At 40.1% G+C, this 27,056-nt stretch overlaps 1 protein-coding gene across 5 annotated transcripts in view; it reads left to right on the forward strand.

Moving 5' to 3' along the window:
* The window catches only part of PPP2R5E (protein phosphatase 2 regulatory subunit B'epsilon), a 166,813-nt gene that overhangs the window by 60,770 nt on the left and 78,987 nt on the right, over window positions 1-27,056 (forward strand). For all 5 annotated transcript variants that reach the window (XM_066342796.1, XM_066342795.1, XM_066342794.1 and 2 more), the window contains one exon: window positions 25,704-25,900. In XM_066342796.1, the coding sequence (XP_066198893.1) occupies window positions 25,704-25,900 (197 nt within the window). The remainder of the gene's footprint in view (window positions 1-25,703; window positions 25,901-27,056) is intronic.

Here is a 27,056-nt window from a genome sequence, read left to right on the forward strand (position 1 = left end):
AAGCCTCCCCAGATATTCATTAATAAGAGTATTCTTGGTAAAGTACATTAGAGACTGGCCAAGACTTAGCATACCCCCTTATATCCACAGACCTCCTTCTAATGTATATCTTGTGAAACCTTTTTGTTTTGTTTAGACAGAGAGTCAGAGAGAGGGACAGTTAGGGACAGACAGGCAGGAAGGGAGAGAGATGAGAAGCATCAATTCTTTGTTGCAGCATCTTAGTTGTTCGTTGATTGCTTTCTCATATGTGCCTTGATGGGGGGGGGGGGGGCTACAGCCGGAGCAAGTGACCCTTGCTTAAGCCAGTGACATTGGGCTTAAGTCAGTGACCTTTGGACTCAAGCCAGCGACCATGGGGTCATGTCTATGATCCTACGCTCAAGCCAGCGACCCTGCGCTCAAGCTGGTGAGCCCATGCTCAAGCCAGATGAGCCTGCACTCAAGCTGGCGACCTCAGAGTTTTGAACCTGGGTCCTCCGTGTCCCAGTTCGATGCTCTACCTACTGTGCTACCGCCTGGTCAGGCTCATGTGAAAACTTATGCTCTGGTCTCAGTTGACCAGACTGAACGGCCACCTGACCCAAGACCATCTAATCAGTAGGAAGGCCTTTAGCCTAGGCTGTAATCTGCATTAAAGGCTCTACCCCACAGAGATGAGAGTGACTTAATGTACCAATCAGAGCCTTCTTATTTATTTTTTTGTATTTTTCTGAAGTGAGAAGTGGGGAGGCAGAGAGACAGACACTCTCATGTGCTCGACTGGGATCCACCTGGCATGCCCACCAGGGGGCGATGCTCTGCCCATCTTGGGCATTGCTCCATTGCAACTGGAGCTATTCTAGCACCTGAGGCGGAGGCCATGGAGCCATCCTCAGCGCCTGGGCCAGTTTTGCTCCAGTGGAGCCTTGGCTGCAGGAGGAGAGAAATAGAGAGAAAGGAGAGGATGAAGGATGGAGAAGCAGATGCACTCTTCTCCTATGTGCCCTGGTTGGGAATCGAACCCCGAACTTCCACACGCCAGGCTGACACTCTACCACTGAGCCAGCCGGCCAGGGCTCAGAGCCTTTTTTTTTTCTTTTTTCAATGAGAAGAGGGGAGGCAGAGACAGACTCCCACATGCATCTGACTGAGATTCACCTGGCAAGCCCACTAGGGGGCGATTCTCTGCCCATCTTGGTCATTGCTCTGTTGCTCTACAACTGAGCTCTTCCTAGCGCCTGAGGTGTAGGCCATGGAGCTATCCTCAGTGCCTGGGGCCAATTTGATCCAATCGGGCAGTGGCTGAAGGAGAAGGAGAGGGAGGGAGGGAAGGAGGGTGTGAGAGAGAGAGAGAGAGAGAGAGAAAGAGAGAAGTGAGAGGAGGAGGGTGGAGAAGCAGACCCAGGACATCCACACGCCAGGCCTACCAGGGCCCAATCAGAGCCTTTACATTTGAACTATACAGAGCAGTTGAAAACAGGAAGAGAACCTGAAGACATGAGTCATTTCAACGGATTCCATAAATTAATCCTTTCTGTTATGTGGTTTTGCCTTATTGTTGTTTTACTGAAATTATTCGTCAGGGTCACCTCCAAGTCTGTGGGACACATATATCAGCAGCATTTGATACTTGTTTACATTCTCTATGTGAAAACATGCTCCTCTTTGGCTTCTGTGACACTACTCAGATTTTCTTCTTACCTCTGGCTGTTTTTATTCTCTTTGCTGGGTCTTCCTCCTTTACTCAACTTTTATGTATTGGATTTTTTCAGGGCCCCTGTGTTTCACTTTCTGTACTCTTGCCATAGGTGGTCTCATTTATCCCATTACCTTTAAGAGCATTTATATTCTGTTTTCTCCCATATTTCTATCTCCAGCCCTGACTTTATTCAGACATTGGTCTTGTATATATAGCTGCTGACTAGACATCTCCAGGCATGTCTCCCAAACATCTTCAACTTAACATTTTGTCCTGATTTCCCCCATCAATCTATTTTTTCTCTCCCTTACTTAATGATTCCTCTGTTCATCTAGATGTTCAAACCAGACAGTTGGTAGTCATCTTTGTTTCTTCCCTGTTTCTCACTTTCTATTGACCTGAGCACCTTCCCCCTAGAATACTTTCTGCTAGCAAGTACTTTAGATTTCACCCCAATATATTTGTCCTCTTTGTCTCTAGTCATTATCATGACTACTTAGCAGCAGTGTCCTACATAGTAGTGGTCTGCTGACTGGTTTCCCTACTTCTTCTGCTTCTTTTTCATTCATTTCACTCATAGTGGTATGTCTTTTTAAAATACAAATATTTAAATATTGTATTTAAAGAGTAGTCTCTTTAAAAATACAAATCCTATGCTGTGTCTGCATTCCGGCTTTAAAATTGCCCTGATTGCTCAGTGCGTCTGGAAAGAAATCCAGATTCCTTACTCTCACCTTTGCTATTCTCCCTTCACCTTGGCATTTTTAAACCCAATTTTCCTGACATTACTAATTAAAATTTAATCTTAATACTTAAAATCAAATGCATGTGATCGAAGCTCTTGAGTTTCTAAAAACTCGAATGGACTTGATTTTTTCCCCCTTCACCTGTCCCTTTTTCCTAATACTCTTCTTACTTTAATAAAAACCACACCAAAACAAATAGTAGCTTTGTCCCAGTCACCCACGTCTCTGATTTACGTAGGCATCTCTTAGACACCCCTCCCCCCACTTATATATCTATTATCAACTGTTAGCATTAAAGTGGTTTAGAAACTTAACTTCTTGTTTTTGGTGACACTTCATCTTGTGGGTTCTCTGTTCCATCCTAACCGGAGCGTTTACCTCATTGTTGAATTTTCTTGATCTTACCACCAGCTGCCCCATGTTTTCATTTTCAACCTCTGTTCCTCTCCATTTGCTCTCAGTTGAGCTTATCTATTCCTCTGACGCTCACCTTGCTGGGAAAACTGGAATGTATTCTCTCATTTAGCCTCATGTTTCCAGTACTGTTTTGAACCTCTCCTCTTAATTAATGCTCTGGAGTTAACTCTCAGTCCATTGTCCCCAACACTAAAATGCATGAGCTCCTTTGATAAACTAACTTCTGTGTCTGGTGATTCCATTTTTACCAGCAATATAATCATTGTTCCAACCTGGAAACATTAGGAATCTTGACTTTCCTTTCCATTATATCTTAGTATGACAAAAAAATCTCTTTGTTCTCATCTTCTAAGTGTGTCTCAGACATCTTTTTCTTTACTTCTTCTACTGCCATCTGCTTATTATAGGCCCTGTAGTGTTTCATGTTTGGTTTTGGTGACATTGTTTTGGTTGACAGTGTCCTATCCAAACCTCTCTAGAAACACAAACTCTTTATGCTTGATCCTGACCAGAGTATCTCTGTTGTCAGTGACATGAAACCCAGATTACCCTGCATTCCTTCATGACCCCAGCTCTAATTCTTCACTCTGGTTTCCTGCTCCTCCCAGTGGCCCATCTCTTCTGCCCACCATGCGTGTCTTCTCATATTTCCCCTATAACTCACTCACTCTTACCTCCATGCTCTTTCTGCCTAAAATGTTTTATTACTTTTTTTGGTTTATTTCTTATCCTGTTCATACTTCTCTAAGTTCCCTTTTGGGAGCAGTTCAACATACCGGATGTCCTCTTAAACTTAGGCTGTGCCAGTGATAACACAGGGTTGAACTCGTGATCTGACTCATCAAAAACACATAGGGGCCTGACCTGTGGTAGTGCAATGGATAGAGTGTCAACCTGGAATGTTGAGGTTGCCAGTTTGAAACCCTGGAGTTGCCTGGTCAGGATATATATAAGAAGCACCTCCCACTCTTCCCTCCACCCTTGTATTTCTCTCTCTCCTCTCTCTAAAATCAATAAGTTAAAAACAAACAACCATACAGGGAACAACAAATGTCAGGTGTTTGAGAACAAAAGGAAATGGCTAAATCTGTCACTTCATTTCCCTATAAAAATAAATGAAATCGGCCCTGGCCGATTGGCTCAGCGGTAGAGCATCGGCCTGGCGTGCGGGGGACCCGGGTTCGATTCCCGGCCAGGGCACATAGGAGAAGTGCCCATTTGCTTCTCCACCCCCCCCCCTTCCTCTCTGTCTCTCTCTTCCCCTCCCGCAGCCAAGGCTCCATTGGAGCAAAGATGACCAGGGCCCTGGGGATGGCTCCTTGGCCTCTGCCCCAGGCGCTAGAGTGGCTCTGGTCGCAGCAGAGCATTGCCCCCTGGTGGGCGTGCCGGGTGGATCCCGGTTGGGCGCATGCGGAAGTCTGTCTGTCTGTCTCTCCCCGTTTCCAGCTTCAGAAAAATACAAAAAAAAAAAGAAATCCAAATAGAATGTTGAATTCTTTAAAGTAAGGTAGCTTAGGTGCAGAGGAGAATGTTGGAAGGCCAGAGAAGGCTTGGATCATCAGAGACACTTAACACCATCATAAAGGGGTTGTTTACATATTAACAGAAATAACTAGCCAGCTAGAGAATCTGTATCACCCCTGGAGAGTTGCATTTTGTGTGGTACAAGGTGGAAGGAGGTGACTGAACTCATGTTTGCCTTAATCTCTATGTTCAAGAATCTATTAGGAAGATTAATGCTTCCAGGTGGTCCCTAGTGTATGTTGTAGATATTAGATAAAAAACAAATGTAGTGATAAGCGAACTCATGTTACCCTTTAGCAGAGGTGATAATGTATAAATATATACAGGTACCAGATTGCTTGTGTTTGAAGCTCAGCTAAGCCCCTTTCTAGCTGTGCAGTCAAGAGCAAGTTACTAAATGGCTCTGAGACTCAATTTTTTATATGTAAAATAGGATAATACCACACAGCATTGTGGAGAGGACTGAAGGAGTTAATAAATATTAACTGCTTAGGACAGTGACTGTCTCAGAGTAAGTGCTTACTAAGTTTTTACTATTATAATATATATATGATATGATTGGGAAAGGATGATTCATTCAGGATTTTCATAAAGAACTATTTATTGTGAAACAAGAAATGGCTCTTCAAATTTATATGTTTTTTTCATACCTAATCTGACCTTGGTGACTCTTGTTTATTTTGATTTACTTGTTCCTTGTGTTATAGATCCTAAAAGGGCAGACTGTCTGAAAGAGATCATGGTATTTTCAGTAGAGGATAGATTGTGAAAACTACTCTAGTAAGGGTTGTTGTGTGAATGAGGTTTCCCGGACCATCTGAATATGAGCAATCTATAGATAAAGCATCGGGTTTCATCTGAAGTTTGAAACATACACATTATATGTGTGCTCTCCAGTCCCACGGAGTCTGTTGCATATTTTTTCAGATTTATGTAATATGAGAATTTCTGAGATCTAGAGCAGTGGTCCCCAACCCCCGGGCCACGGACCGGTACCGGTACTGGTCCGTGGGCCATTTGGTACCAGTCCACAGAGAAAGAATAAATAACTTACATTATTTCCGTTTTATTTATATTTAAGTCTGAACGATGTTTTATTTTTAAAAAATTACCAGATTCCCTCTGTTACATCCATCTAAGACTCACTCTTGACGCTTGTCTCGGTCACGTGATACATGTATCCGTCCCACCCTAAAGGCCGATCTGTGAAAATATTTTCTGACATTCAACCGGTCCGTGGCCCAAAAAAGGTTGGGGACCACTGATCTAGAGTGTCATTTAAAAGGACTCTCCTGAGCTTGCTGCACTTGGCCCTTTCCAAAGAGACATTGTCATTTGCATGCTTGGTAACAATCAAGTCTTTGGACTTTGAGGTGGTTGAGAAACTATTGATTGATCAATTTTGTGATACCTAGTGCACTAACGGTACAAGCAAGCAATGCAAATTGTTAAAACTTCACAATACGACGTTTTCTATTTTTATCAAGATGTGCCCCTGACCAAGATAGGTTGAGAAAGCATGCCTCCGGATCCTTATGAAAGTAGAATAAATGCCCCGAGGAGCTCCAAATCATTTGCCCATTTTATGTCTGAAATTGTTAAAAATGAAGCTATTTTGTTAGTGTTTCTATGAAGGCTTTGCAAGTAAAAATGTTTCTTTATGGTAAACCCATTAACCCTTTAGCAGCCAGGGAAATTAACCACTTTTCAGAGGAAAGGCTGATTTTTGTTCCCTGGAGGGTTGGAGGTTAGCTGTAAAAAGGGGGGTAGAGGATGAGGAAGACATTCATTGCTCTGACCTCCACATTTCTACTGCTACATGTCTCTGTCCAACTTAATATCAAATATATCCTATTTTTCTGTAAAATTGTACCTTCTTGTTGTGTTAATGAAGCTGTTTCTACATCCGGGTTATTGACTCATACTAATAGAACTGAATATCTCGCAGCCTCAGCTCTCATCTGTAAAGTCCTATCTTGCAGGATTTTTGCAAGGTTTTGGTGAGAGAGCACATGGAGGGACCCTGTCTGGAATAGTGTAGGTCCTTGCCAAGTCCTTTTTCCTTTCCTGTCTCTTAAATTGGTCCATGAAATTTAGGTACTTACGTTTTTCTTGTAATTTTCCTCTTATTTATATATATATATATTAATCTTGCTTCTTACCAGACTGTCAAGTTTTCGAGGACAAGTATATTTCTTTTTCTTTCTCTGCAGTATACGATCTTATATAGTACCTTGTACCTTTTTTTCATGGAGCAACCTGTTTTACTTTTTATTTATATGACCATTTAATTAGGTTTTCTTCCCTTTTGATCTATAAGCTTCATGAAAGCTAAGATCTTGTTCGATTTTTTCTCAGAAATGTATACTTAGGACCTAGACTAGTGCCTGGCATGTTAAATGTGTTCTGTAAATATTTTTGGAATGAATGAATAAATGATTGATTAAGTTAAACATAGATTCTAAGTAGATCCGGGTTTGTTCTGGGAAGGTTGAAACTACCTATCATATTCCTTCCAGACTTAGCCTAGTAGGAGACCTAATAGGAGGCTATAAAAAGCTTGCAGAATTATAGTTAAGACCTTAGATCTTTTATAGGGTGTGTGGAAAAGAAGAAAGATTCACAAAATACTTTGAAGTGGTTCAGTACTTAATGCTATTTTAGTGGGAGGTCAATAATATTGATACGAATATATTATTGTAAAGAACTCTTCAAATGCAAACTACTATTATTACATTTAGCTAGTATTTATAAGTATTAACATCTGAATAGTAATATTAATTCGGAATTTAGAGTTGTCAGACATTGCTTGTTTTTCTTTCCTTTGCAAATTTAGCATAAACTGGATTGTATCTGGAGGGAATTTTGGGATGTAAGAGAACCAGGGGTGTCCTGGTCTTGGCAGTGCTCATTCAGGTTGTTGAACTCTTTATAAATTTTTGCTTTTCTATCCCAAACGCTCTGTTAGCCTGTCATTCATTCATCCAAATGCTCTATTCATGCTCCAGGATTTCGACACTTTGCTGATGCATGTCCTGACAGCTGAATCACTTCACATATTGAATTGAGTCAGCATCTTCACCTTCCCTCTGATCAAATTACGTTTTTATTTTGAGTAATCTCACTGGATATTAGTAGGTCAAGCTCAATATTATTTTCTTTAAATATGGCTCACACAACTGGACACACAAAAAAGGGGAGGGAACAAACCCTCTACATGTCAGCCATTTATGTTCATCTGTTAAGTAGTTATTTTTAAAGCTGGCATTTATCGAAGATTTTCCATGTGCCAGGCATTGTATGAAACATTTTATTATTATCTTATTTAATTCTGGAGCTAGCACTGACAGAGCTTTATTCTTATGCTCATTTTGCAAAGGATACTACGGCTCAGCAATGCTTTTTTTCTTTTCTTTTTTTAAATTTTATTTTATTTATTATTTTTTACAGAGGCTGAGAGTGAGTCAGAGAGAGGGATAGACAGGGACAGACAGACAGGAATGGAGAGAGATGAGAAGCATCAATCATTAGTTTTTCATTGCGCGTTGCAACACCTTAGTTGTTCATTGATTGCTTTCTCATACGTGCCTTGACCGTGGGCCTTCAGCAGACCGAGTAACCCCTTGCTGGAGCCAGTGACCTTGGGCTCAAGCTGGTGGGCTTTTTGCTCAAACCAGATGAGCCTGCTCGCAAGCTGGCGACCTCGGGGTCTTGAATTTGGGTCCTCTGCATCCCAGTCCGACGCTCTATCCACTGCGCCACCACGTGGTCAGGCAGCAATGCTCTTTTAATAACTTAGCAACTGAAGTTTATTGAGCACCTAAATTGGTCCGTGTTCTATGTATTTTTATTTTTATCCATTCACTTAATTCTTAAGTCAACTGTATCAGGTAGGAACTATTATTATGCCTTCATTTGCATATGAGGAAACTGAGGCACAGATTCACCTATGGCTTCCCAGCTATGGAGTGGCAAAGCCAGGCTTAGAATGCAAGCAGTCTGTAGCCCATTGTCTTAAGTGCTACACCACACTTCCCCAAAATTGCCCAGCTGGTCCATGGTGGAATCTGATTAGAACCAGGAGCCCCTTGCCTGGACCGGGTAGCTCAGTTGGCTAGATTGTCATCTTGATACGCTAAGTTTGTAGCTTCATTTGCCAGTCAGGGCACGTACAAGAGTCAACCACTGAGTACATAAATAGGTGGAACAACACATGGATGTTTCTCCTTTCCTTTCCCTCTCTAAAAGCAAAAAAGAAAAGAACCAGAACCCCTACTTCAAAATCTGGGTGTGTGTGACCCAGATCTGGGTGTGGTTGTCCCAAAGGACAACCTCAGCCATCTGGAAGAATGCAGAATGGGTTTACATTTATTTCAAGTTATCAATTGTGCTGAAAGAAATTGAATTAATTTGGCATCATAAGCATTTCTGTGGTTTCTCCCGAATTACAGCTGACAGACTTTGAGATGGTAGAATGAGTTGCTCAGTTAGCTTTAATTTTGTTACTCTTGTTAACACCAAATCTTATTTCACATATTTGGTCTGGCTTCTTAAATGGAAGATACAGTTATATACCGGCAACACGTTTTCTGAAAGGGAAAGTCACTTTTAGTATAACTGAAGAAAAACGTTTGTACTACCCAGGGGCACGTTTAAGCCATAGGGTACCTCTTTGGCATAGAATGCTGAATTATATCTAGATCCTGAAAAAAGGCTTGTGCTTAGAATTGCATTATTAGCATGCTTATCTTTAGGTTTCAGTGACTTTTCCTACCCTTGGACACAGACGTTTGTGGTCAGGAAATCAGTAGTAAAATCAGTTGTAAACATCCTGGCTCAAACTGGTATCCTCATCCTCTGTGTTTTAAAACGCTTCTCTGCTATAAAGTGTTAAGCTTTCCAGTGCTCGCTTCGGCAGCACATATACTAAAGTGTTAAGCTTTCCAGATACATCATTTGTCTTCTAAAAACTCTTTGTATTACTTTTTTTCTAAGTTTTAATTTTGGAGTTCTACATCCACAATTATACATACCCATATACATACATATATAATTACATAAAGTGCCCTTGCCAGGTGGCTCCATTGTTAAGTGTTGTCCTGATACACCAAGGTTGCGGGTTCGATCCCTGGTTATGGTATACATAAAAATCAACCAATGAATGCGTAAATAAGTGGAATGACAAATCAGTGTTTCTCTCTCTCTAATCAATCAATCAATCAATTGAAATAGAAATTATTAAAATAAAGTTAAGTTTCTCTGTTATTTTATGCTTGATAGTACTGTTTTTATACACACCAGGAAATAAGGTTTTAAAAGGATTTAATTTTTCTTAGTATGGTGTTTAAAATTTGAATTTTGGATTTTCTCAACCCTTATAGCCTTAGATTTATATTTAGTTTGTATTAATATATTTGGTATGATGTACCAACAAGTTTCACAATTAATGGGTGTGCTACATGCTATCACTGAGCTTTATTGCCTAGGTTATGACCTTAATTATAAATGTACACTCTTTATTACTCTTGGGATTAGAGGCCATTCCACTGTGGTCACTCAGTCCTGTGTCACTCTCAGGAGCTTAAGATCTCATATTTAAAACTCTCAACTGAGGGAGGTTCAGAAATAGCATCTCTAAGCTGGCATTGCAACATTGCATTGAGTCTTTTCTCTAAATCTTTTTTTTTTTTTTAAGCTTAATGATGTCTTTGGTGTCAACTGCAAGCTGTAAAATAACAGACATTGGGCTTAATTGATATTAATGTGGTACCTGGTTTTTAAACCTCATGTCATACTGTTGTAAGAGCTGCAGGTTCATCCCATTCTGAACTTATTTGCATTAATGTTAATCCTCAAATGGAAAGTAGATAGGCCATTTTTATCCCCTGTAGAAGAAATCTCTTGAGGAGAGAGGAACCTTCAATTAACTGAAATACTTGAAAATAATGTGTTCTTATATTGCAATTTTTTTGGGGGGTGGGTCAACCAAAGGATACGTGCTTGTGGAAAATCTTTAATTCTATTAATTTATTTCTTTACCTTATAATCATGGCCTAAGTAAAGATAGTGTTTTTTTCTAAGATTTTTGTTGCTCATAATTTTGAATGCTGCTGAAAATTGGCCTTCAACAATGCTGACTCTTAGGCACATCCTGGAAGTTTGTTCTATTAATTCCTTTTTATGAGGTTATGATTTGCTTTTTGTCTTAAAAGACAAGTATAGAAGAGAAGACAAGTTATGGTTATTTGAATGTTCTAAATAGAGGCCTTTGTTTAATTGAGGTTTGATATTATTAAAATAAAATTTCAACAAAAATGCTTTTAAAATTTTTGAAGCTATGCCAACAATAATATAAACATTTCCACACAGAAAATAGTTTTAATAACAGTTCTAAAATTGGGGATTGCTCTTATACTGTATGCTGTAGATATTTGATAGGTATTTGTCAGATGAAGGATAACTTTCTGTGAAAAGCACTTTCCACTGTACGAATGGTGTTCATTTAATCCTCTCTCAACCCGTTCAAGTCCCTTTTCTCTAATTTTCCAGATAAGGAACCTAACTAATGTTCAGAGAAGTAAGTGCCTGTTTACTGTCTCCTAGTAAACAGTAATGTTGCGATTCTAGTTCAGAACCATAGTCAAGGCTAAAGTTCTTAGGTATTTCATGAGGCCCAACATGATTTTTCCTGAGCTACTAATTCCTGACTCTTCTGGACCATCTCTCATTTTCTACCCTGGCTTTAGCTGTGTTCGCTAATTCACCAGCACGCTCCCTCCTTTCCAAGTTCCTTTGCTTTCGCTGTCTTCTCTGCTTTTTTTTTTACCCCACACACCCTTTGACTGCCTACCTCACCTCCTAAAAGTATATACTAGCTAAAATGCTAGCTTCCAGTTAAGTACTCCATTTATAGTTGTATCCTCCAACCCCAGCATGCCTTGTGCTCCTCACCCTGCATACTGTTTCTTCCATCCCAAGTACCATATAATGCATTTATTTATTATTTTTAGGTTGCTATTATTTGTATCTTCCTGCTAGAATGTAAAGCTTTGTGAGAGAAGGGATTTTGGCTCCTTTTCACTTTGTGGTATCCCAGCAATGCCTGGACCTCAGTTGGTATTTGTTAGATTCAGGGAGTACTGGGGCTGCCAAAGAGTGTAACTATTGAAGGAACAGTAAGTGCTGATATGGCTCCTGTGAGGCTGGAAACAAAGAAGGTCAGAGACCCTTATCAGAAGTTTAGGTTTGAAATTTGCCACTAAGCTAAAACCGGCCCCTGTTGCTATGCCGGCCCCTGTTGCTATGCTGTGTGTGACCTCCCTAGCCAATAGCTAAACTGCCACATCTGCTTCTGTCCTATGCTTGCTCACTTAGGATATATAAGGGCTTGGCTGTAAGCTCCAGGCGCGGCTCCCATTTGCAGCTCCTTGTGGGCACGGTGTCTCCGGACATCTCGGGAGTTCGCCCCTGTGCAGGTTAAACTGGCCAATAAAGTAACATCGTAACTCCTGAAAGTCTCCAACGTTTGTTCTCATACCCGGTGGATGCTACAGTATTAAATGAATATTTGGTGAATGAATGAATAAGTGAGGGAGTGCAAAGCCCGTGTGCTTTGTACTAGACCTTCCCACTTTTCATTTGTTAGTTGTAAATTTGACAAAATTATTAGGTTATTTTTGGTTTGGAGGGCATTTCCAAATTATACTTCTTTATTCATCTTAATTTTGAATATTTAAAAAATATTTTTCTGATATCCTTGAATATAAACCATTCTTTTATTTTTAAAAGTCAGCGAGACTTTTTTTATGAAGTGTTAGAAAATGAGGCATTATCTTATTGAATATTAGTAGGGGGCTAAGGAAGTGTGCATTTTTTTTCCCTTTTCTGTATTTTTCTGAAGCCGGAAATGGGGAGAGACAGTCAGACAGACTCCTGCATGCGCCCAAACGAGATCCACCCGGCACGCCCATCAGGGGGCAACGCTCTGCCCACCAAGGGGTTGCTCTGTTGCTAACAGAGCCACTCTAGCGCCTGGGGCAGAGGCCGAGGAGCCATCCCCAGCGCCCGGGCCATCTTTGCTCCAGTGGAGCCTGGGTTGTGGGAGGGGAAGAGAGAAACAGAGAGGAAGGAGAGGGGGAGGGGTGGAGAAGCAGATGGGTGCTTCTCCTGTGTGACCTGGCCGGGAATCGAACCCCGGTCCCCCGCACGCCAGGCCGACGCTCTACCGCTGAGCCAACCGGCCAGGGCTTATTGCCAGCTTTTTCTGAGATATAATTGACATATAACATTGTGTAAGTTAGCCCTGGCCGGTTGGCTCAGCGGTAGAGCGTCGGCCTGGCGTGCAGGAGTTCCGGGTTCGATTCCCGACCAGGGCACACAGGATAAGCGCCCATCTATTTCTCCACCCTTCCCCCTCCTCTTCCTCTCTGTCTCTCTTTCCCCCTCCCGCAGCCGAGGCTCCATTGGAGCAAAGTTGGCCTGGGCGCTGAGGATGGTTACATGGCCTCTGCCTCAAGCGCTAGAATGGCTCTGGTTGCAACAGAGCAATGCCCCCTGGTGGGTATGCCAGGTGGATCCTGGTGGGGTGCATGCGGGAATCTGTCTGACTGCCTCCCCGTTTCCAGCTTTGGAAAAATACAAAAAACAAACAAACAAACAAAAAAAACCATTGTGTAAGTTTAAGGTATACAATGTATTGATTTGGTACACTTAGGTATTACAAAATGATTACTATTATAGCTTTAGTTAACACTTCTATCTGGTCACATGATTACCATTCCTTTCTTTGTGGTGAGAAAATTTAAGGTCTACTTGCTTAGTAACTTTCAAATATATAATACAGAATTGTTAACCATAATCACCATGCTGTGCCTTAGATCCCCAGAACTTACTACTCTTGTAAGTAGAAGTTCCTACTCTTTGACCACGTCTCCCCATTCCTCCAACCCACAGCCCTGGTGACCATGAATCTCTGTTTCTATGACTTGGGCCTTTTCAGATTCTACATATAAGTGATATTATACAGTACTTGTCTTTCCCTGTTTATTTTACTTAGTCCATCCTAATTTTTAAATTTGCATTTTGTGACTTGGTATTATTAAAATATTAGGAAACAATATATTAAATATGTGATAATAAGCCTTTTCCTCTTATTTTTCACTATAATTTTATTTTCAGGCAATAAAGTTTTGGTTTACAAATTGAAAACATGGAAATAATATCCAATATATAGAATTTACTGACTCAACCCACTTTTATTATATATATACCAGCCATATTCTAGAAACTTCTCTAGGGGCTAGACATTAAGAGATGAACGAAACATATGGTTCACTGGTTTTAGAAAATGCCCAAATATGACCTGACCTGCGGTGGCGCAGTGGATAAAATGTTGAACCGAACGCTGAGGTCTCCGGTTCGAAACCCGGGGCTTGCCTGGTCAAGGCCCATATGGGAGTTGATGCTTCTTGCTCCTCCCGTCTTCTCTCTCTCTTTCTCTCCTTTCTAAAATGAATAAATATAATCTAAAAAAAAATCAATATGATTCTTCATTATTAAAAAAAAAGCCAAAATATAATGTGGCAAGTCTTTGAATTGAGGATTGTGTAAAGTTTTATGGAAATGTTGATGTAATAGAATTTCTAGGGTCTACACACAGCTGCTGTAAAGTGAGGTGTTCCTGTACTGTTGCGGGTATATGATTGTTTCCTCAGCTTTAACTGCCTTCTAAATACAGCTGAAATCAGCATTGTCTTTATAGCTAGAACTCTTATTTTTTATGCTACTAGAAAAATGTTGGAACAAGGAAGTGCTATGGCTCAGAAATTCTCAAATACAGGCTGACAGAAAGGTTGTTACTGGTACCGAGCAAAGTGAAAAATGAGCAGAAGAGAAGGAATACAGAGGGAGAGAATCCACTGTGTGTATGTAGGATTGCCAGGCCTGCTTTTTAAAGGAAAGGTTATCTTTTATTCTGAGATTGTCCTTTCTTTTAATGAAATTACAGTGAAAATTAATGGTGGTTAGTTATTATTTTAATGCCTTTCCCTGAAGAAATAAAGGTGATCTGTTCTTTTTTTGGCAATTTTATTATTTTTTTTTAAAGATTTTGATTTTACAGAGAGAGGAGAGAGAAAGGGGGATGCAGCAAAAGTATCAACTCATAGTTGCATCACTTTAGTTGTTCATTGCTTGCTTGTTATATGTGCCTTGACCTGGCAAGCCCAGTGTTTTAAACTGGTGACCTCAGCAATTCAGGTCAGTGCTCTCTATCCACTGTGCCACCACAGGTCAGGTACTCTTTTTGTAATTTTAAAATTGTGTAGATAAGGTATGTGAAATCCTCAAAAGAGGGAACCACTGACAGAGATACTTTAGACCAGTGGTCCCCAACCGCTGGGCCGCGGACCAGTAGCGGTCCGTGGGCCATTTGGTACCAGTCCGCAGAGAAAGAATAAATAACTTACATTATTTCCGTTATATTTATATTTAAGTCTGAACGATGTTTTATTTTTTAAAAATGACCAGATTCCCTCTGTTACATCCGTCTAAGACTCACTCTCTTTTTTTTTTTTTTTTGTATTTTTCTGAAGCTAGAAACGGGAGAGACAGTCAGACAGACTCCCGCATGCGCCCAACCGGGATCCACCCGGCACAGCCACCAGGGAGCGATGCTCTGCCCCTCCGGGGCGTCGCTCTGACCAGAGCCACTCCAGCGCCTGGGGCAGAGGCCAAGGAGCCATCCCCAGCGCCCGGGCCATCTTTGCTCCAATGGAGCCTTGGCTGCGGGAGGGGAAGAGAGAGACAGAGAGGAAGGAGAGGGGGAGGGGTGGAGAAGCAGATGGGCGCTTCTCCTGTGTGCCCTGGCCGGGAATCAAACCCGGGACTTCTGCACGCCAGGCCGACGCTCTACCACTGAGCCAACCGGCCAGGGCCTAAGACTCACTCTTGATGCTTGTCTCGGTCACGTGATACATTTATCCGTCTCACCCTAAAGGCCGGTCTGTGAAAATATTTTCTGACATTAAACCAGTCTGTGGCCCAGTAAAGGTTGGGGACCACTGCTTTAGACCACTGCATAATTCCTGCAGCCTTCTTTTTTTGGGTAAGGTATAGTCCAGTATGCTTCAGGAATTTATTGTATTAAGAGAGTATTTGAATACAAAAGGGGTAGTCCCCATACTCCTGGTGTCTCCATCTGTGGAGGTGAGCCCTTAGGTAATGAATTAGCATTAGAGAGATTGACAGTGTTAGTCAGAGGTCTCAGTGGCTTCTGTCCTGTGTGAGTGAGCTTGCTGTCAGGAAAGTAACACCTGTAATTAGGAATTGGATCAATTTTAAATGTTTTATTTCTTATCCTGACAAATTTCAGTGACTACCTTGGCCTTAGAAGATAAAACATAAAAGACACTAATGAAGGGTTGGAAACAGAAATATTTATTAGAGGTTTTGTATCTGTGTGTCATTTGTGTGTTTCTCTGTATTTATTCTGATTGGAACGTAGTGTCAAAAACACCATGAAAGCCCTGCATCCTGTAATTTGTTGCTGAGGCCACTAGCCTGCATTAGTTGTGACCTTTGGGTTTAGGTTATAAATTGGGGAGCACATGTTTGTCAGCTTTTGGAAAAGGCAAACTGGAGAACTCCATGAAAGAACAATAATAAACACATGATTGTCCTAGCTAGGAAGAATAATTAATATTACTATACTGTTTTTATGTAAAATTGTAATTTAACCCACCTACTAGCACTCGTTTATTTAAAGCTGATTTTATACAGTTTAAGTTTTTAAAACATTTAATTACTTTTATAGAAGTCAATCAGAATTTTCTTTATTTAGGTTTCAACTTTTCTTAAGTAGCTAAGCATGACAGTTTATACCTATCTCCAGTGGTGGCGGCAGCTGTTAGCTGCTGTTATTTATCACAGTTATCATTGTTGTTATTGGTGTGGGCTCTGGAGTAAAACCTGTGCTTGAATAACAGCTACAGTCCTTACTAGTGGGAGATGTTGGGCCAGTGATTTAGCTGTTCTGGGCCCCAGATTTTTTCATCTGAAAAACTGGGATATTAATAGTAGTCACTCATAAGGTATTCTGAGGACTAAAGGGCATAATGTATGCCAGGAGCTTAATACAGTGCTTTGCAACAGCAAATGTTCATTATCATTGTCGTTAGTTTTATCGTGAAATACCAGTTCTGGACTTTCTGCCTTTCAGTTTTTTGTTTAATTAATATACCTTAGTCTCATTCTTGTTATTATTTTTTCTGTATAGCCATTCTACGAGACACATTTTGAACCTTTAAAAGCAGTGCATACTAATAATCAGGAAAGCGGTTTTCGATTTTCCCAATTGGAAAGAGTTCTAAAGGCAGCCATTTCTACATTCATTTATTTATAGTTGAGGCCAAGAAGGAATGCTTTCACTCTTGTAGAGGTTTCCAGGGACCTTCTTTGGCTTGGGAATGGAAAGTTTTCACCGTTAACTTTAAATGAACCGAGAGAGAAAGAAGGTAAAGGAGATGAAAAAAGGATTTTTAAAATTATTTTATTTTTAGTGAGAGAAAGAGAGGCAGGGACAGACAGACGGGAAGGGAGAGAGATGAGAAGCATCAGTTCTTCATTGAGGCACCTTAGATGTTCATTGATTGCTTTCTCATATGTGCCTTCGCCGGGGGTGGGTGGCTGTAGGCGAGCAGTGACCCCTTGTTCCAGCCAGCAAACATGGAGTCATGTCTGTGGTCCTGTGATTAAGGTGGTGAGCCCACACTCAAACCAACGACCTCTGGGCTTCGAACCTGGGTCCTCAGCATCCTAGATCTAAGCTCCATCCCCTACACCACAAGGCTTTTTAAGTTATAACTTTAAAAACAGTAGTTTTCAACTGTGGCCATACTTTGATATCACTTGAAAGATCCCCATTACTACCACTACCACCACCACCAACAGCAACAAATGTTTTGAACCCACTTTTTTGAATGCAGTAATAAAGTAATTACGATGGTCAAGTATAGTATGTACATAATATTGTACTTACTTTAGCTAACATGTTAGTTTCTTACTTTCTTATTTACATGGAAGTATCTGTGTAATCATGTTACACTTTGGTATAGCTAGTTCATAGGACATGAAGCCCAATTTTATTATTTGATTTATTTTAAAGATTTATAAATGTCTCCTTGTTTTGATGAAATATTGTTGGTTATATATGATTCTTTTGGATGTCAAAGGCAAATCCTAATAGAACAGGGGTTGGGAACCTATGGCTCGTGAGCCAGATGTGGCTCTTTTGATGGCTACATCTGGCTCGCAGACAAATCTTTAATAAAAAAAAAATAATAACTTTAAAAATATAAAACATTCTCATGTATTACTATCCATTGATTTCTTACCGCTCATGTTCATGGTTGCAGGTGGCTGTAGCCAATCACAGCTATCCTCCGGGACAACACCAAATTTTTATTTTTATTAAAATTTTATTTTTATAATGCATAACGTACATGGGTCGTTGTATGGCGCTCATGGAATTATATTTTAAAATATGTGGCGTTCATGGCTCTCTCAGCCAAAAAGGTTCCCGACCCCTGTATTAGAAGTATAGTTCCATAGTAAAATAGGATTCTTTTTAAGTATGTGTTACAAACAAGGACTGCCACCTGTATTTGTGTTAGAAATAAAGTGGTGACAAGGGTTTGGACAGACAACATGGACAGTCACTTAGGCATTTTACCATATGTGCTAACTTGCCATGCTTCAGTCCTTCAAGGCCAAGTCAACTTAATATTTTAGTGCTAAGCTCTCCCTAGTATGATGGGACTAGTCTTCTATAAATACAGGCTCTAAGCCTTATGCAAATAAAATTCTCACTGACTGAAGTTTTGGAGGTGTTGTGTGAGAGAGTGATAACTTGCATAGATGGGGATTTGTACAACTTAGGGAAAGTTGTAACGGTTGAGGTGGAGGGGATCAAAGACCACATTTACATGCTCAGTCTGTATTGGTACTTCTGTTTTTTGTGAGTTGGAGAAATGGAGGTAGGGGGCTTATATTCTAGGGCATTTTCTAGTGAAAAGCATTGTTAATTTAGAAGTTTTTAAATTATATTTCAGATCTTTTGAATTGAGATAACTGGTTATAAATTTTATTTATTAGGAGATCAAATAATACTGGTTAGCTACCAGTGCAAACATGACCATTTTTAAGGAATAGTCACTGTATTTCCACATACATTTTTAACAGTCTATGTATAAATAAGGTAGCAGCCCACATCTTTTTTTCCCCCTCTAAAACCATTCTGCCTTCTTCCTCTGATATTATGGCTAATAAATACAATGATGGGGACCTTCTTTATTTACTTAATTGGCATATTTAGATGTGAATTTAACATTCTGATTTTCAACAACTTCAGTTGACTGGAGTCCCAGAGCACCAAATGCAAGGGACTTCAGGCTCATGTTTTGTTTCTTCTCCCTTTGCTACCTTTTGCTTTTGCAAAGTCCTGACTGAGTCAGGCCCCTGGGAAAGGTGGGCTGATATCGGATCCATTATCCTATGCCCCAAATATTAGATGGGATGGAATACTGGAAACTGTTGAGTAGAGAAGAATGAGCTTCTTCAGCCAATTATAAACAGACAGACAACAAGCAGTCAGCCCTCAGAATCATATTTAGGGTGAGGGGAGGTTAAAAAGCATATTTATAGTTCTGTTGACTATTTTTTAGACAGAAGGAAAATCTTTATCACCTAAGTAAACTTGTATCCTCCTTCTACTTTTGAATTCTGTGTCCATTTTTCCATTACTTGTGGCACTTGTAAATTTTAAAATATGAACACCTTAGAGGTGGGAGTAGTTATTTTCTCTAGCTGATTGATGGAAGTTGATTGGAAGATGCTGAGAGATGGTAATAGAAAATGTGGGAGGAAATGACTAATGTTAAAAAGGAAAAGAGACGGACAATACAGTGAGAAATATAACAGCCAAGTGGAATTACCTACCACTTTGCTGGTCACTACATTCTTTTCTGGGGTGAAAAGCATTTTTTGAAAATCAGCTTAATTTAAAAGGTTGTTTGAGAGCAGTGGAATCAGACCCCATGGGATCTTATTGAACTGCAATAATTGGATTAGTTATTCTTTAAACATTCTCACATTGGATGGATGGATTGTTGTGCTAACAACCTAGATGGTATTACATAACCACTTATTGATTCCTCATTATTTATGGTTATGATTCTATGGGATCCCCGTCCCAGAGTCAGGAATAGCCCATGGAGACCAGAGGTTTCTGTTGGAAGAGAGACAACATGAGCCTCTACTGCAGGGGTCCCCAAACTACGGCCAGCGGGCCACATGCGGCCCCCTGAGGCCATTTATCCGGCCCTCACAGCACTTCCGGAAGGGGCACCTCTTTCATTGGTGGTCAGTGAGAGGAGCATAGTTCCCATTGAAATACTGGTCAGTTTGTTGATTTAAATTTACTTGTTCTTTATTTTAAATATTGTATTTGTTGTTCCCGTTTTGTTTTTTACTTTAAAATAAGGTATGTGCAGTGTGCATAGGGATTTGTTCATAGTTTTTTTTTTTTATAGTCCGGCCCTCCAACGGTCTGAGGGACAGTGAACTGGCCCCCTGTGTAAAAAGTTTGGGGACCCCTGATCTACTGCCTGGTCTGCTTTGGGATTCTGAGATGACCTTTACTTTTTCTAATTTACATTTAGTTTTAAATGTCTATACTTTTCCCCTCTTTAAGTTACTTTAGAAGTTTTTAGATTTTCAGGTGGCTTGGATTTGGGAGGTGGGTAGCTTTGAGTAGTTAAAGTCTGGTGTTATTCATTGTGGTAAAAATGCCTGATTTCTTCTTTTTGTCATTTATGAAAATTTTTTCTTTATGGTCTAGTACCTGACACGTTTTAATAAATGTTTCTTTTAATAAAAGGATATTTGTATTTGCCTCTGGAATTGATTCCATGGACATTAAGCTTTTATCATTGAAGTCTTCTGAACTGTTCAGAGAGTATTTGTCCCTTCTCTGATCCTGGCCTGTCACACCTTTTCACATCCTACTTTTTCGAATGCCACCAGAACTAGGGAGGAGGGTAAGGAGGTTGGAAGCAGCATGGCTGTGTGGGGCAGTTCAAGGGCCAAACATTATAGGAAGAGCCCTTCGCTTGGACTGATTAACTTAATTAGGGCATCCTTTAGCACATCTGAGAGAATTTTTAAAGTATGTTGCCATTGGCTCTTTGAAGAAATCTCTCCTTTTTCTTTTGGTTGTCTTAATTCCTTAAGTTGTTTAACTGAAGGAGAGAAAATCACTTTAGAAGAATTTAGTCTGTGATAAAGAATGAACCAGTACTTACTGGTATATGTGTTAGTGTCTAGGGAATGGGCTAGAGGGGAGAGAGGGGGCGTTCAGTATGATCCTTTATGAATGGGGCATACTGGAGATTAATTTGTTTCTTCCTTCTGCATTCTTCCTTGTCTGTTTGCGCATACATACCCTGTTCTATGGCTTATGGTATTATTCTTGCCCTTGACTGGGTTTGAATGTTACCAGGTGGTGAAGAGTCCAGGCACTGGAGCCAGTCTGCCTGAGTTTGAATCCTGTCTCCACTGCTCGTTAGCTCTATGACTCTGGGCTAATCACTGAATCTCTCTGTGTCTTAATTTTCTTATCTATTGAATTGGAAGTAGTACTGACTTCACTGGGATGCTGTTGGGATTAAGTAAGATATACTGTATTTCCCCATGTATAAGATGATCCCATATATAAGACCCACCTTAATTTTGGAGCCCAAAATTTGAAAGAAAATGTATTACATAAAGTTATTGAACCCAAGTTTTATTCATCATGAAATTCATACAACTCCTTATTACCGTCAAAGCTCCCATCTATTAGCTTGTCCTCATCTGTGTCTGATGACAAACCACTGTCTTCAACAATGAATGTGAAAACAAGCACGAAAAAGCAGAAAATGCAAGTAAAAAAATATACAACCGCTGTATAAGATGCACCCAGTTTTTAGACTCCAAATTTTTCAGGAAAAGGTGCATCTTGTACATGGGGAAATACAGTAATATGTGAAAGTGCTTGGAATAGGACCTAATATTTGTACCCAATAGAAGTCAGAAAATATAAGGTATTATCATTGTTCACTAGGTAGTGGATAGACTGCTTCACATTTGTCTATAACATTCATTACTTTGGATAAATAAAGAGTAAATTTCAACTGCCTAACGTAGTGGTTCTCAAAGTGTGTGCCAGGGCGCACTGATGGTGCCCTAGAAGATTTCCAGGTGCGCCCTATGGTATTCCAGAGAAATATGTGCCTGTTGGGGACCAAAAAACCAACAAGGTTTTTGCAGTTTAGATTTTTGGGGCACAGAGATGTGAGGAATTAGCTGTAAACTGACAGTCTGCCCAACCTCCCTCCTCACTTGCCTGATTAGATTGTAAAAGGCTGTTAAGCTGTGGTGCTGGATTGTTTACACTACCTCCATGTTCCCGGGAAAGACTGGAGGCAAGTTTCTTCTATCCTTTGTTTGATGTAAAGTTAAGATGATATGTATGGTGGGGGTTTTCTGCACTCAACACAGTTAAGAGTAAAAAGAGAGGAATTCTTCAATGCATTGATGAGGAAATGAGAGTGCCTTTCAAATATATGCCCAAATATTGAAGAAATCACTAGGACACATCAGGCTCATGTTTCTCATAAATACGAGAATGAAAAAACACATTTGCGCCGGTACCTGCCGAATTTACTAAATCTTACTAAGAATGTATTTATATACAGTGGTACCTTGAGATATGAGTTTTAATGCGTTCTGTAACTGAGCTCGTAAGTCAGTCAACTCGTATATCAAACTGCCGATACTGGACCCAGGCGCCAACGTGCCAACTAGCAGCAGCTTCCCAAATCACGACTCGTATCTCGGAATTTTGCTCAGATCTCGAATAAAAATATGGACGGAGTCGCAGCTCGTATCTTAAAAAATTTGTATGTTGGTCTGTTTGTATCTCAAGGTACCACTGTATATAAAAAGATAACTTTTTTTGCCTGACCAGGCAGTGGCATAGTGTATAGAGCGTAGGACTGGGATGCGGAGGATCCAGGTTTGAGAGCCTGAGGTTGCCAGCTTGAGCGCGGGCTCATCTGGTTTGAGCAAAGCTCACCAGCTTGGACCCAAGGTTGCTGGCTTGAGCAAGGGGTTACTTGGTCTGCTGTAGCCCATGGTCAAGGCACATATGAGAAAGCAATCAATGAACAACTAAGGCGTCGCAATGCACAATGAAACACTAATGATTGATGATTGCTTCTCATCTCTCTCCGTTCCTATCTGTCCCTCTCTCTGACTCTCTTTCAGTCTCTGTTAAAAAAAAAACACTTTTGTTGTCTTTTTTTATTTTTAACCTCTCTTTTTTATGAATTCTGAAAAGCATAACTCAAAAAAATTAACATAAAAGTTTTTTTAATGTTAGAATAAATTTAATTTTGTCATATTTTGTTTAATTACCTTAAAAGTATGCTTGGACTTTATATATATTTTTAATATTTGACTTAATTATTATAACATATTTCTCAGAAATTTGTATATAGTGCACCTACAATTATTTGTAGGATTTTAAATGTGCCTCGACTTCAAAAAGTTTGGCCTAATATAAAAAAAATAGGACTAAATGTTAACTGCCTGAATTTTAAAAATAACCAAATATATGAATCTCTTGAGTATTATTGCAGTGACCACAAAGATTAATTCATTGTTGTCACTGCTTAAATATGGTTTGTTTTTTGGAGAAAAGGTTATCATTTATAGATGCTTTTATAATTCATATGTGCTGAGTTATGGAGTGAATGGTCTGGTTTTTAAGCCTTATTAAAGTTCCTGTATTAAAAATAGGATTAAAATTTCTCCTGAAGATTTTAACTTCAGTGTTACATTAATAAGCTTTTCTTGTTCCCTATACAGCATCAAAACTTCCTTTTAGCTTCGAAGTATGGGGTCTGATTTAGAACTTACACAACTTTAGTAATTAACCATAATGGTTGTGCATGTAGTTAATCATTGGCTAAGGGAATATAGTCATGTTCATAAGCGGCCTTGTTTAGTTTTTGTTTAAAGGATAACAAAGAGAAAGTTTGATCTGACTAAAGTTAGTTCTTACAGTCTAATCGTAGATGTTTTGGAAGTGATCAAAGGGCATAGAATAAGAAATATTTCACTGCTTGACTCAAATTCCAAAGTCTTTGACTTTAAGATACATTGGGCCTTTGGGAGCCTGTGCTGTGGTAGTGGGAGGGGAAACTCATTGGTTAAGAATCACTTCTAAATTCATAACTTCTTTTTGCTGGAAGAAACAGTGGTACTACCTTCAAAAATATTGACTGACCTCTTGGTCTCTTATATCTGGTCTTGAAATGCTGTGTTTTTAGGTGTTCTATCCACTCTCACTTAGGTGCACCCTAAAGTCAATGTCAGTAGGCATTGTTTTGGGGAAATTATTCATAAGGTCCTGTGTACTTGGGCTAGTCCTTGGGTTGTGGGATGTGAGGAGGGGAAGGGGGTTTTGGAAAGGAGTCACATGATCCTGTGAAGAGGAGCCTGGCCCTCACTCCCTTCTGCTGGGGCAGCTAGTAGCTGTAAGGTGGGTGCTGTAGCTGTTGTACTTACCCTCCAGGGAGCAGGTGGCCCATGCTTTGAAGGTGCTGTAAAACATTTATTAGGAGGCTGAGAACAGGGATTTGCAAGTGACTGGCCAAATATTGTCAAAGTCCTTCATGAGTAGTATGGAGGGAATATGGGAAGTGTGATTGGAGGCATGGGCTCTCTGCCCAGCTCCATAACTCACTCATTTTGAGACCTCAGTGATATCTCTGATTTTCTTTTTGGAAAATAGGAAATAATAATATAATGCTACTTGCTTACCTCTAAGAGTGTTAATGATTTCATCACCTTGGATGAAGGCAGCAGAGCTTGCGCTGGTCATAATTTTATTGCCTTTCAAGGGAAACTCCATTTTGGGGGAATAAAATAGTGGAAAGAAGATAGGAATGGAATGGCTGTCTACAACTTAGGTGGTGTGTTTCAAGTTCACTATAGGCCCTGGCCAGTTTGCTCAGTGGTAGAGTGTTGGCCTGGTGTGTGGATGTCCTGGGTTTGATTCCCAGTCAGGGTACACAGGAAAAGCGACCATCTGGTTCTCCACCCCTCCCCTTTCCCTTCCTCCTACTCCTATCTAGCTCCCTCTCTCTTTTTTTCCCCACAGCCATGGATCGATTGGTTTAAATGCATTGGCCCTGGGCACTGAGGATGGCTCCATGGAGCTTCTGCCTTAGGTGCTAAAAATAGTTCGATTGTGAGCATGGACCAAAATGGGCAGAGCATCAGCCCCAGACCGGGGGTGGGGGTGCCTGGGTGGATCCCAGTCAGGGCACATGTGGGAGTCTGTCTCTTCATCTCCCCTCCTCTCACTTGGAAAGGAAGAAAATAAAGCTTGACTATACCTCAGGTTTTCATTCTAGCTGGGGAATTTTAACCTAAAATTTATAGTTACTTTTTAGACATGAGATAAAACCAAATGTCTGGTCTGCTGTTTGTAGGAAAAGAATAGATGTGTATTCTGAGAACATATTAATACAGATATTAGTGGTTTTTTTCCCAGCGTAAGGGAAAAAGACGAGTCATAAAGGAGAGCTTAGATTTAAGTAGAAACTGTTTTTCTTGTCCCAGTACTGACACGCTCTTTTGAGAGAGCTGGTGGCATTACTTCATTTTGTTAACTTTTCAAGTTTCTGTGATAAAGAAATTTCATAGATATCAAGCCAAAACAAAACAAAAAATATAAACACACACACACAGCAGTTGCTTTAAATACCAAGGATGTCAGCATAAAATTAAAATGAATTGACTGACATTGTTCCTTTGAAATTTTTTTACTAACGCTAATTTAAACAACTGAAAACTTCTGGCTTTTACCTTATAATGGGAAATTTGACCTTTTTCAGTGTTTTTGGCTTAAGGATATTGACATGGGAGTGTTTCTGGTTAAACTTTGCTTCAACTCTAATGGCTCTTGGGATTTTGGTCAGCCTTTGGTGTGGAATAACAAATGCTGTCAGTTGTGTTGGTATCTTGTAGTTTTTCAACGACAAGTTCTTGGAAGTAGTGTATATGGTTTCCCCTCCTGCGGGTGTATAACTGTTATAAAACCAAAACAAAACACTGTTGTCATGTGCATTCTTATTTTTTTGAGCTTGCTTTTGAAATAACTTTCACAGAGAATTCCTGTTACCTAGAAATTGATGACAGACTTACACCATTTCCTTTTTTTTTCTTAGACGTTCCATCCTCAGAGCAGCCTGAACTGTTCCTAAAGAAACTTCAGCAGTGCTGTGTCATTTTTGACTTCATGGACACGCTATCTGATCTTAAAATGAAAGAATACAAGCGCTCCACTCTTAATGAACTGGTGGACTACATTACAATAAGCAGAGGCTGTTTGACAGAGCAGACTTACCCTGAAGTAGTTAGAATGGTGAGTTTCTTTTTTTTCCGCCGCGGACACTTTTAAGCACCTTCCATAGCGACTCACAGGTGTATTTGTTGCAGTCAGGTCACTGGAGGTCACCTCCACAAAAGAGAGCCAACCTTCTGAGAGCTGAGCACAAGTAGTGGCACAGTACTAGAATTTGAAGAGCATTATTTTATGAGAATGAAATCCAGAACTTTTCACCTACAACAGTATTGGAGGAATCAATGACTTCAGACTATGAAGCCAAGATTGCCAGGGTCTTATTGGATTTCTGGCACTGGGAAAGAACAGACACAGGAGAATCAACAAAAGCTTTAGATCTCTGTTTGAAAAATATTCAAGCCTGTTGGATGTCTTGATTTCCCGCCCTTCTTTATTCATTGTGGTATATTAGAAATGGCTTTATGCTTAATAAAATGTGATTTATAGACAAGTTAAGCCTCTCTTGGCTTCATAAGCTAATCATTCTCTTTATAATCTTGAAATCAGAGTTGATCTTGTTCATTATTTTTGGACAGTGTCTTGCACTTTGTGTGGTCATTAGTAGTTAAGAGAAGAAACATTAGCATAAGGCAAATAATTATGTTCTTATTGTATCAATAATTATGTTAGTTTTTCAAAAGCTGAGTCAAAATATGGTTTTCTCTTCAGTTTCTGTGGGAGGGTTGCCTTCCTTGGCATCCTAGAAGATCTGGGATCTATACAGTGCATGCTATGTGGGTGGAATAGGGGTGGAGAAAGGGCTGGTCTACTAATTGGTAAAAAAGCGTAGTACATATTTTCATAACATGAGAAACTAATGATGTGTGAAAGCTATTTCAAATCAACATTCAGTATATTCCTCAGATCCATATTTGCATGTATATTGATTGCATTCATTGTTAATTGGCAGGAGTATAGTACTAGAATGTTTTGTAGATTATTAACATGTGGCTCTTGAGCAGTGGTTCTCAACCAGGGGCGATTTTGCTTCCCAGGGCTCTGCTCTGGCAATGTGTAGAGACATTGTTGGTAGTGACAACCAGGGCTGGATGGGTGTATGTACTACCAATGGAGGGAGGCCAGAGATGTTGCTGCATATCTTATGATGCGCAGGACAGCCCCCACGACAAAGAATCACCTGGCCCCCAGTGTCATCAGTGCTGCTGTTGAGAAACCC

Source organism: Saccopteryx leptura, chromosome 6, assembly GCF_036850995.1.
Source record: "Saccopteryx leptura isolate mSacLep1 chromosome 6, mSacLep1_pri_phased_curated, whole genome shotgun sequence".
NCBI classification, from domain to species: Eukaryota; Metazoa; Chordata; class Mammalia; order Chiroptera; family Emballonuridae; genus Saccopteryx; species Saccopteryx leptura.